This window comes from Monodon monoceros, unplaced genomic scaffold (assembly GCF_005190385.1).
Source record: "Monodon monoceros isolate NGI ecotype Baffin Bay Population unplaced genomic scaffold, NGI_Narwhal_1 Super_Scaffold_21, whole genome shotgun sequence".
NCBI lineage: Eukaryota > Metazoa > Chordata > Mammalia > Artiodactyla > Monodontidae > Monodon > Monodon monoceros.
This window is the reverse complement of record NW_021703778.1, coordinates 134,484,131-134,496,448: the sequence shown is the minus strand read 5'-3', so window position 1 is coordinate 134,496,448 and position 12,318 is coordinate 134,484,131. Positions and strand designations below refer to the sequence as shown.

The 12,318-nt window shown below is 44.4% G+C and overlaps 1 protein-coding gene across 1 annotated transcript; it reads left to right on the top strand.

Moving 5' to 3' along the window:
- Positions 1–2,818: 2,818 nt before the first annotated feature.
- TMEM30B (transmembrane protein 30B) lies at positions 2,819–4,410 on the top strand. Its single transcript, XM_029236321.1, has one exon. It carries the CDS (start codon positions 3,125–3,127, stop codon positions 4,184–4,186), a length of 1,062 nt encoding a protein of 353 aa, XP_029092154.1. The 5' UTR covers positions 2,819–3,124; the 3' UTR covers positions 4,187–4,410.
- Positions 4,411–12,318: the final 7,908 nt, after the last annotated feature.

The window sequence follows — 12,318 nt, the reverse complement described above, 5'->3', positions numbered from 1 at the left end:
GGCTCACGGGCCCAGCCGCTCCGCAGCATGTGGGATCCTCCCAGACCGGGGCACGAACCCGTGTCCCATGCATCGGCAGGCGGACTCGCAACCACTGCGCCACCAGGGAAGCCCCTCCAAAATCTTTAACATCCCATCTCATACCAGGGCTTTTCCCCTCCCAGCTTTCATGCCACCTGCTCGTTAATTAACATCATTAGGACTGCCAGTCTGCTGGTCCCTATGCTCTCTTTTGGTCCCCCAGCTTTGTTTCATTTTTCTTTGCTATTCTCTTAAATACTAAGGCCTATCACTTAAGCCACCCGCTCCACAATAACTGCAGTATCTTAAGCCTTTATTTCCAATTCACCTGCACTGAAAGCCCCCATGTGCTGGATGTGTTCACTTGCCTTCTCCCAGCCTGGGTTGCATGACTCCTCTAGACGAAGCCACTCAACATCACTTCATATATCCCAGGCCAATTCCCTCTTCCCCTCCTCATAGACTTCCTTAGGCTCATGCTTTCCCTTCCCTGCCCCCCAATACCTTTTACTGCACAGAAAGAAATTCTTATGTGGGAACTTTCTCCCCTTGAGCCAAGACCAAAGCCCAGGTGCATTCTGCATCCATCCTTACTCCCTGTTTCAGAGGTGAGCTGACCCTGCACCTGCTCTCTGGACCCGGAGCCTCCTGCCTGCTCCTGCCTTTGGACCATCCATGAGCTTGTCGCCCCTCTCTTCAACCTTGCCTGAACTGTTATTTTTTCCCCTCAGAATAAACCCTTGCTGCCATCTATAAAGAAGCCTTTCCCTTGGGATACATACTCTTCTAAATGATTGCCACTTGCCTTTCTCCTGCCCCTCCCCCATACTTCTAAAAGGCATTGTCCTGCCTGGGCTGCCTCCACATCCTCTTTCCCTCACCTGAGACAGCCTGACTCCTCCCACCCCACCACCCAAATTGTTCCCACAGAAGTTAAATCCAATGGCACCTTTTCATTTCTTGTCTCACTAGAACCCTCAGCTGTGTTTCGCCCTGTAGACAATTCCTTGTCTTGAAATATTCTCTTCATTTGGCTTTTGGGACACTCTGGTGTGACCCTAGTTATCAGAATGAATAAATGAATGTCATCCAGGGAGGGGAGAGCTGGCAAGTCTCTCAGCTCAACAGGAGGGCTCACACTTCCGGGGAGTGGTGTCAGGGCAATTGTTAGACTTAAAATCCACTAGGTTAAGTTTGGAACCAAATTCCTTCCTAGGGACTAGTTCTATGGACTCTATGTCAAGCCAACTAACTGATGACTCAATAATATAGGAGTGGATGGAACCCACCAAAATGATACAGAGAACTGTTTATTCTTTTATCTTCTTGAAAGAAAGGTGTAGTGGAGACTGGATCACACCATAGGAAGTTGTGGACAATGTTGGGATTTCCTCTCTTGGGATATGATTAAAAGTGAGGGAAGTGGAATTCGAGTCACCTGGGTCTCCCTCAGTATTCTCTAATAGCTAAAGCTTGCAATCTGCATTCATTCCATTCAACAAGATAGAATGAATTTTCTGTTATTAAAACAATATTACTTTTTAATTTTAGTATCATTCTTGTAAAGTATAATTTGGTACTTGAGTATATGCTGTGTATTGTCTATTTTGATTCATCTTATTCCTAAGTAATATGTCCCCTATCAGACTGCAAGTGCCTTGAGATCAAGGGTCCTTTTTAATCTGTCTTCTGTCTTCTACCTTGCTTAGCTTAGGGCTAACACTTGAAAGATGCTTAAAAAAAAAAAAAATCCCTGTTGTTTAATTTAGCAAGTATTTTAACTTTCCAGATTTCAATGGGTTTGAATAACTCCTGAATGCAATATATTATTCTAAGTGCAGAAGTGTAATATAGCAAATATTTAAGTTATTTGCATTTTAGGAGCGGGAAGAGAGGCAGAAACACCTCAATACCTAAGGAGGATTTAGCACAAAGTTGAAATGGCCCAACACCCTCTTGTGTATATTGTACCAACCTAGATATAAAAGCCAGAATCGCAAGCAATGTTCAGAGCTATTTTGGGTTTCCTTTGCAGTAAGTCCTATAAAACCTTGTAGTTCACCTCCTTAGGCCCAAAGTCCCAACATCCTTGATTGTGGATAGCAGCTAGGTCTTTTGGGACCTTGGGTCGGACTTTTTTCCAGTCAGGCAAGTAATCTGAAAAGAAAAAGAAATCACATGTAGTCCAGTGCATTTTTCTCCTTGTGTGGTTTCTCCACCAGCTAGAGAGATATTTAAAGGCTCTGAACCTCCTGCCATCTTTAGTTCTCTTTTTTAAGTGTCATTTTTAGAGAACTTTCCACTTTTCTTAGTTATACAGCCAGATTGGGACACCTAGCCGGAAAACCATTTTCCCTTAAAAAAAAAAAAAATTCTAGAATTTGAATGCAGGCACGGCATTCCAAACCGATTTACCATAGTGCAGTCTCTTGGGCATTACAATTTGTGGCTGCAACTTGACTGAAAGGGGGCCCCTAAGTTAACCTACAAAGACAACAGGGTCCAGAGACACTTTTTTTCCACTTTCAGATAAAAGAGGATTAATTACCTGAAATCTTCAAGGCTCCAGGACGCACGGTGCAATCCCTCAGTGGAACTTTGTGCTGGAGGCTGCAGCTCCTACGATTTCGGGCAAGACTGGCCCAGGCACTCTAGTCACTTGGAAGGCGGAAGGGAAGGAAGTACCTGAGCAAGGTATGAGCCACTCAGAGGCATCCTGGGGCCGCCACTCACCTCGGGGAGGAGGAGCTGGAGTCCGGACCCACCCGGATCGAGAGGAAAAGCGAGCTCTGGGCCCGCCAGGTGAGGGAAGGAACGCCCGCCCGCTCACCTCCGAAGAGGCGGGGCGCGGCTCTCGATTACCCGCAGGGGCGGTGCTGGCCGATCACCTGGGCCGAGGCGGAACTGAAGGGTCCGGTCACTGCCCGGAGAACCTGTAACTAAGACTCACCTGTGCGGGGGTCGGAGGCGGGGCCGGGGCCAGAACTCACCTGAGCCGGTGGAAACCTGCCCTGGGGGTAGCCCCGGGTTCGCCCAGCGAGGAGGGGGAGGCGCCCCCGGCCGGCCCCATCCGAGCTCCCCTCCGTGGGTCCGCGCGGCCGCCATGACCTGGAGCGCCACCGCCCGGGGCGCCCACCAGCCCGACAACACCGCGTTCACTCAGCAGCGCCTCCCCGCCTGGCAGCCGCTGCTGTCAGCCAGCATCACGCTGCCGCTCTTCTTCTGCGCCGGCCTGGCCTTCATCGGCCTGGGCCTGGGCCTCTACTATTCCTCCAACGGCATCAAGGAGCTCGAGTACGACTACACCGGCGACCCGGGCACCGGCAACTGCTCGGTGTGCGCCGCCGCCGGCCAGGGCCGCGCGCCGCCGCCCCGCTGCTCGTGCGCCTGGTACTTCTCGCTGCCCGAGTTCTTCCAGGGCCCCGTGTACCTCTACTACGAGCTGACCAACTTCTACCAGAACAACCGGCGCTACGGCGTGTCCCGCGACGACGCGCAGCTGAGCGGGCTGCAGAGCGCGCTGCGCCACCCGGTCAACGAGTGCTACCCCTACCAGTACAGCGCGGCTGGCCTGCCCATCGCGCCCTGCGGCGCCATCGCCAACAGCCTCTTCAACGACTCCTTCTCGCTGTGGCACCAGCGCCTGCCGGGCGGGCCCTACGTCGAGGTGCCGCTCGACCGCACCGGCATCGCCTGGTGGACCGACTACCACGTCAAGTTCCGCAACCCGCCGCTGGTGAACGGCAGCCTGGCGTTGGCCTTCCAGGGCACCGCGCCCCCGCCCAGCTGGCACCGGCCGGTCTACGAGCTCAGCCCAGACCCGAACAACACCGGCTTCATCAACCAGGACTTCGTGGTATGGATGCGCACGGCGGCGCTGCCCACGTTCCGCAAGCTGTACGCGCGCATCCGTCAGGGCAACTACTCGGCCGGGCTGCCGCGGGGCACCTACCGCGTCAACATCACCTACAACTACCCGGTGCGCGTCTTCGGCGGCCACAAGCTCATCAACTTCAGCAGCATCTCGTGGATGGGCGGCAAGAATCCGTTCCTGGGCATCGCCTACTTGGTGGTCGGCTCCCTCTGCATCCTCACGGGATTTGTCATGCTGGTCGTCTACATTCGCTACCAGGACCAGAACGACGACGACGAGGACGACGAGTAATTCCTGCTTTCAGAGTACCCTTTCTGCTTCTTGCCAAAACGCTCTTGCAAGCTTCCTTTGGTTTCTCCCTCCCGACTGTCACCCAGTTCCAACTTCGCCTCACTTTGCCTCCAGTTGTGGATGAGGGGACCAGAGAGAGAGAGGAATTACACCCGATCGGGGGCCTCCAGACTCTTCTGGGGTGTTTGAACTGCTAGAGTGAGACATCCCTGCACATTTTCCCCATCTCCTTCACGAGTTGACACGTGAGGTTCTTTGAGAGGAAGGGACGGCTAGACGCCTCTCATTCAACCCCCATCTGGTGAAGAGATGTCAAGTAACTCATTCCAGATCTAGCAGCTGCTCATTGCCTCCTGACGCTGACTCTAGAGCTTTAACCGCTACAGTACAGTGGTTTTCTTTTTTCTTTCTGGGGGGGTGGGAGTGTAGAGAGGAAAGCCCTTAAATAACCAGCTGAGGCATGGAGGGGTGGGGGAGAACATATTGATTAAAAATGTAGGTAGTTTAGGAGGCCCCATCCCCAGAAATTCTGATACAATAAGGCTGCGGTGAGACCCTGGAAGCTGCGGTTTTAACAAACCCATCTGGAGATTCCTCCTGTATTCCCTCAAGTTTGGGAATCAGTGCCCTGAACCAGGGAGCAAGTAGGATAACTGCCTGTTTCCCTATTTCCTCAGGTGTCTGAAGCTGGGCCTGACGCAATCACTGCGTCCAATTTTCCAGGGGGTCATTTGTTCCCAGGGGCAGTGACAAGCAGGTTTGGTCTAGCACTCCTTCTTGAACACAGGAAGCTCTCTACAATGTGCAGAATAAGTGAAAACAACTAGCTGGCATACAGATTTGCAGAGCAGGGTTTGTATTAATTCATTTGATATTTGAGTGTAAGAAATTAAAAGGTTTTTTGAGGGGGCAGGGTGGCCAGGTACTGTGTAGAAACTGGAAAATGCCAGGTCAGTTTGTATAGTTCAGAGGGAATGTTTTAACCTTAGAATCAGATAGCTGGAGGGGATCTTAGAGGGAAAGTGATTTCCCTAAAGTCATATCTGTGTCTCCTGACTCTGGACTCAGTCCTCTTTGTCATCTAAATGACTTTTTATGCTTAGAGAGAAAGGGCTACGTTCATACCTTTTCCCTTGGGTTTAAGAAAAAAAAATTTTAATCTATGTTCTCAGATGAACCATGTTTGTTTTTAGTAATATGTTTAAATGAATGCTAAGGAATATAGTCTTATGTAAACTAGAATCTTAAGAATTATTTGAACCTTTGAGATAATGTTAAACTCTGACTGCTCTAAAATCATTCTAATATATGTAAAATTATTCTAAGAAAATAGAATTTTAAAAACCCCTTTTATGGCAAAAGAACTTTAAAAAAGTGAGATCATCTTAACCAGTTTATTTGCCAAAAGCGGTTATTTGGTGTTCTGTCAGAATTCTCAGTGCCTGTTCTCTATTACGGCTACTTTCCAGTTACTACAATTTTTGCTCATGCCTATAAGGCAGTGCAATACCTTGAGGTATTTTTCTTAAGTAGTCAAAGCAATATTGAATTGTATTAAATAATTTACATTAATTTTATTTTACTCTTCTAGTCCTTTGAAAACTGATAGCCGATAGACAGCATGCATGTTCATTGACATCTGTCTCAGATCTTCTGGAACAGTCGTGATTTTAGAGATTCTGTCTCAGTATTTACATAAACCAAAAAATGTTTTATAATCCCAGTGTGCTGGCTTCCCATCTCCTGAATATAGCACAGTTTTACTGTCAGATTGTGTATTGTGATTTTAGGCTATGAATATATGATCAGATATATAGAGAGTAATTTTTATTTATTATGAATGTTTGATCGAGCAGCTCACTAGCCTAGCCCTTCTTTATGATGGATAAGAGAATTTACTACATTTTTTTACTACTTAGTTGAGAACAACCATGTATATTGCCATCACTTTTACAATAATCATTGTATTGCTATAAAAGTTTAAATGAGACTACAAAATTTAAAGTATTCTGATTAAATCAATGAATATGGTTCCAAGCCCTATTTATTCTCCGGGTTTTTGAAAGAGAATAAAGGTTATGTTTGTGTTGCCTTTTTTATCGCACTTGCTTAATTCTTTTGAACTATGATCTTAAAGGCACAAACGTTAAAAAAGGTACCAACTAGCAACCACTTTGCTCATTTGTTATTAGCAGATTTATAATGCAGAAAGAAAATCATCTTTCATAATAAAGCTCACAGTGAACTCAATCTTTCAGTGTTAACTTCCCAATGCAGAATTTGAGCTTATATCAACATCAACATGTAGTACAAATCAGATGATCTTCAACTATTGTTTGAATTTGGTAAAATTTGGTCAATTTCTAAAATATTTTAGTTTATTTATTTATTTTTGCCTGTGTTGGGTCTTTGTTGCTGGGCTCTCTCTAGTTGCAGTGAGCATAGGCTACTCTTAGTTGCGGTGTGCAGGCTTCTAATTGCGGTGGCTTCTCTTGTGGAGCACAGGCTCTAGGAGCACAGGCTTCAGTAGTTGTGGCTGGCGGGCTCTAGAGCACAGGCTCAGTAGTTGTGGCACACGGGCTTGGTTGCTCCGCGGCATGTGGGATCTTCCCGGACCAGGGCTCGAACTCGTGTCCCCTGCATTGGCAGGTGGATTCTTAACCACTGCACCACCAGGGAAGCCCCGTGGTCAATTTTTGATAATATTTAGCACTAAAAGTTACTAAAGAATGTGATTGCAGTAATCTTCTCCATTTCTGCATTTTACTCAAATTCTAAATTGCAATTATTTGTTGGGTATTTTGGACTGCAACGCCTCAGAAACTTTAAAAACAAAACATTCTCCTGCGCTGTAGCATTTTGTTTGGTATCTCAGCATTTTAGTTGGACTTGAATTCTCATGTTGTCCAGTAAAGGCTACCTAGCTAGAGCTATGTCATCTGGAATGAGACAGAAAAGAGTGAACCTCAACAATTGGACTGGAAATGTGCTTTGATCTACCTTGTAAACCACAAACAAAAGAGAAACTAATTAATGTGGTTGGCAGGAACTCCCAAAACAGAATAATATAACAAGAAAGATTTTCCAAGAATCTCCAGAATCAAATCAACTAAACAATTCACAGACTATACAGTTGTTACAAATCAGAGACAGAATAATAGTCTGAGATTTCCTTTAGTAACAAATATCACTTCACACTATATAACCACAACCCCTTCTGCCTTGTGGTGTCTGTGCTCTCTTCCTGTCATTGGGGATCTCAACAATCTTGACTAAGATCTCAAAGAGTTATTGGTAGAGCTGCAGTGTAATCAATTCCTTATACGCCCCTGGGTATAAGTCATCAGTTACGGTAATAATAGTAAATTCCCCCTTCCTTTATTTTTATCGGGCATTTCTTTGCATTCTAGTTTTTTTTTTTTTTTTCCTACAGATAAAACATAGCTGACTGATTTCGACGACAAAATTAAAATTTTTTTAACTTCAGTTTTTTTCCCCCAGGAGAATTTCTCGTAATTTCCCTCCAACAAAAGCAGAGTCATTTATAAAGTGTCATTGAGAGAGTCTTAGTGAATCTGACTGAAACACATTAAGGTCCCTGAGAGATCTTATCTGAGAGTAGCATCTTGTGTAAAGAATTTGCAAAAATCGCAAACACCGTTGACTCTATGTATACCACCATCCCCCATGATTTATCTGATAAGACTAACAACATGTATTCAGGGAAAAATACTTCCCCACTGGTTTGCCACCTGGCATTATGATTCTCACCTTTAGTGGTAATGGTGTAAATTAGTTCACCACAGCAAGGTGGCATTCCTTTATTCCTGCACTTGACTGAGCAGCTCACCATAGGACAAAGGAAGATCCTGAGGCAGTGAAACCCAACATAGACTGGGGGTGTGGAGGGAGAGGAGAGGGGAAATAAAAAAGAAAGGTGAAGTCTGGAGCGTGACGCATTTTTGTGGGCCAGCAAGTTGTCCAGAAGGGGGAGACTTGGCCACAAAGGGAGCCCACTGCAGAGGGCAGAGCTCACCAGCGGACTCATTGATGATAAGGCCTTTGAGAAATTTACTAAGTGGATGGTAGCTCACCTTCTGAACCTCTCAGCTTGTCTTTTTGATCAATTTCAGTATGATTTATCTTTTTCCTTAGAAGCAAAAGGTATTACTGTCAAGAACCTCCTCTAATAGCCTTGCTCTCCACATTGGAGCTCTTAACTAAATTCCCATTAAAGTGGCTGAAACCTAACATTACTGATGAAAACTGTAAGTGATGTGTCATTAATAATGATACTTTGTTCTTCTAAAAGGCCTTTGTTCTGAAAGTCCAAGGTGCTTAACACTATGTGGTCTCATTAATCTTAGCCATCAAAATGCATGAGCTTTTAGAAAGTCATCAAGACTAATAAGGGAGAAATAGATTCCCTTCTATTTTGCTCAGTTTTGTTTGGAACTCTACAAAAGTAGGCAGTCTTCTACAACAAAAACACAACCTCTGGATGTGGCAGTGATATCATTTCAATGATTTCAATCACTTGAGTATTCTCAAAGGAAGACTTGATTAAGTCTTGTTATGATTTTAATAAGTAAAAGACATATCCCATTTTTGTTAAAGAATCCAAAATGAGAGCTGCATCACTTCCTATTCATAGCAAATGACAGAATGGAAAACACTTTTTACCCTTCCCTTTTTGTTTTTACCTACAGGGCTTTAGGGGTGAAGACTTACCTTGTTACATCAAGGTAGTTTGCAAATAACCGAATGATGGTATCTTTCATACCATTAGGGGGCAAATTAGCTCATTTATTCACTTTCATGAATCTTTAAAAACATTGACCATCATATATATAAATGGCATAATCTCTATCTTCAACCCTAACTTCTCTCCAAACTCACACGTCCAGCTGCCTCTGGGACACACTTAAATGTCCTACAAATAACATAAGCTCCACGTGGTCAGCATGAAACCCATTGACCTTTCCTCCAAACCCATTCTTCCAAGAATAGTCCCAGGTGCTGAAAATGACTCATCTGTCCCACTCAAGCATCCAAGCCCCAAACCCGAACAACCTCCTTGACTCCTCCCTCTGTTTCTTCCCACATCCAACTGGTTATCAGATCTTGTTGCTTCCAGATCCCAAATGCACTTTCAATCAGGTCTCTCTTTGTCACTGCCCTGGCCCAGGACTCTGTTATTTTCCACCTGGAAGTTGGAGGAGCCTGCTAATTGGGCTCCAGTTTATTTTCCACATCCCAGCCACGAGGAGCTAGCCAACACACAAACCTCATCACATGACCCTCAACTTCAACTCTCTCATGTCTACACACAGCCTACAGGAGGAAGTCTAAATTCCTCAGCAGGGCCTTCAAGACCTCCATGGTTGGCCTCGCACTGAATCTTCATCCCTTCTTTCTCCAAGGCTCCAGCAAATTTCAGCTATATCGAATGATTTGAAGAGGCCTGAACCCAGCATCCCCTTGTGTCTTTGCCCGTGCTGGTCTTGCACGTCCACCTGACCACCGGAATCTCCCCAGTCATCCTCAAGACCATGCTCAGCGTTTGGGTCTCCATCCTCTGTGAAGTCTTCCACAAGCCCTCCTTGCCTCCTCCACTGTGTCCTCAGCCTCGTCTTCCCTTTGTGCTTATTCCTCTCTCACAGCCCTTGATGTGCTGCCTGGAAATTCCTTATTTGGTTATCTACCTCCATATTCAAACTGTTAGTTCTTTGAGCACTGAGGATTTCTTTTTTCTCATTTATCTTTATTATTGCCAGTGTCAAGCTGAGTGACCAGCATGTGGTGGGTCCTCAAACATTTGTTGAATGATTATTAGGAAACCGACGATTCCATGACTTAACTACCACTGAACAGCTTATTTCTTACAATATAGTCAAATGCACAGGAAATCATTGAGGAAACCAAGGAGGTGTGGAGATGACACCCTACACTTTTGAAAATCTTAAAATAAGGAGTGCTGTGAATGCACACATATTTTTGACAGCATGGAAAGACTAAACTTAGAGTTCCCATTTGGATAACTTAAATGTGCAGTGGGGTTTTCCTCCATAAACTAATTTGCAGAAATGAATAACAGATGGGTTACACTAGTTCACTGATAGTGGGGACACTTTATACTCAAAGGTAATCAGTATCTTTCCTATTAAACTGCAGTAAGTTAATGGATGTTTATATTTTTGTGGTGCTTTTTATAGAGAATTTTTTTACTTACTGTAGTATTCTATAATAAAATGTAAATGAGCATTGCTTTCCTCCGCCAGATAATTACCCCAGAATCCATTTAAGTGAAAATAGCATTTGTAGAGAAATATCCAGAAAGAAAAGCAAAAATAAATGGAATACTTGTTGTCCCATTTGCCAGCTGGTGTTTGGTTTATAACATTTGGCATATCTTGATATCTACATAATAGTAGTTTTAAAACCATAAATAATATTTTACAGAGGTCACACCATAGTTATTTAAGTTCAGGGGTTTATTTCCCAGAGCACTAAGTAGCTATGAATGAATTATGTTTAGTCTGATCTGCCACAGAAGGGCCATAAACCTCCAAGTCACAGCAAACCGTGGAATATTACTTCAATACGTCAGGAAAATTGTACATGTAAAAGAATAATGCATGATAAGGGAAAGGTATTTTTATTTTTCTAAAGTAATATATGTTACCGGGCAGGAGCTATAAAATTTTGTTATGTTAAACTTTCCTCTGATTCTGGAAAACAAGTTAAGAAACAGCTTTGCCTGGTCAGCCCTAAGCTGGCAAAGCAGGCTGTGGAAACAGGGAAGGCCTAGTAAGGAGAGTTTGGCTTTGAATCAGGAACAGTTTTTCCTTCTGAGAATGCTGCACCTCAAAAAGATGAAAGCAAGGAAAAGCTGCAAGAAAGCAAGAGATGGTTTTGCAAACTTCTCTTTACTACCATCATCTTTCGCCCAGGCAAATGTTTTGGATTCCCAAGCAAGTGTTTTTGTAGATACCCAGAAGTGAGTGTAGAGACAGTTTTTAGCGCTAAGGCCCAATTCACTTTTAAAATTAAATCTAGTTAAAATGCTGAAATGAAATTGTTAAGCATTTACCAGACAACATGCTATGTAATTTCCTTGGTTTTCTCCTTTAACTTTTGTAACAACCCTAATATTATCCCCATGTGCATATGCAGAAACAGAGGTTTGGAAAAATAAAGAAACTGGTCCAAGGTGACATGGTTGGCAAGAGACAGCCAGGAGGTCAGTGTGACTGCAGAAGCTCTCAGCTGTTCCAAGCCAACAGTGTCGCCTTCCAGGCAATGTTCTCAGTGCCTTATCTATGTTACCCCATTGTAATCCTCACAGCAATCCTGTGAACTGGTGCTACTACGATGTGCACGTCACAGATGAGGAGGCTGAAGCTGAGAGAGGTAAAGTAACTAGCCTAAAGGCAGCACAGATAGTAATGAAGAGCCAGGATTCAAACCCGCTTGTCAGACTGAGGATCCACACTAAGGTACCCAGCTTCTCATCCTCTCTGAATATTAAGAGTAATCTCATGAAGGAACAAACATAGACAAGACAGCGCTGAAGAAAAGGAAGAGGGGTTGTGGGAGTGAGAAGGTGGAAGGGGAATCTCGCTTGACCTACCAGAAATGAAGTCTTACTCCAAAGCTTCAGTAATTTAGACAACAGGGTGATTTTGGTCCAGGGAAGACAACTAGGCACAGAATAGAGAAGGAATCATAGCATGAACTACCATATGACCCAGCAATCCCACTACTGGGCATATACCCAGAGAAAACCATAATTCAAAAAGAGTCATGTACCAAAATGTTCATTGCAGCTCTATTTACAATAGCCCGGACATGGAAACAACCTAAGTGCCCATCATCAGTTGAATGGATAAAGAAGATGTGGCACATATATACAATGGAATATTACTCAGCCATAAAAAGAAACGAAATTGAGCTATTTGTAATGAGGTGGATAGACCTAGAGTCTGTCATACAGAGTGAAGTAAGTCACAAAGAGAAAGACAAATACCATATGCTAACACATATATATGGAATCTAAGAAAAAAAAATGTCATGAAGGACCTAGGGGTAAGAGAGGAATAAAGACACAGACCTACTAGAGAATGGACTTG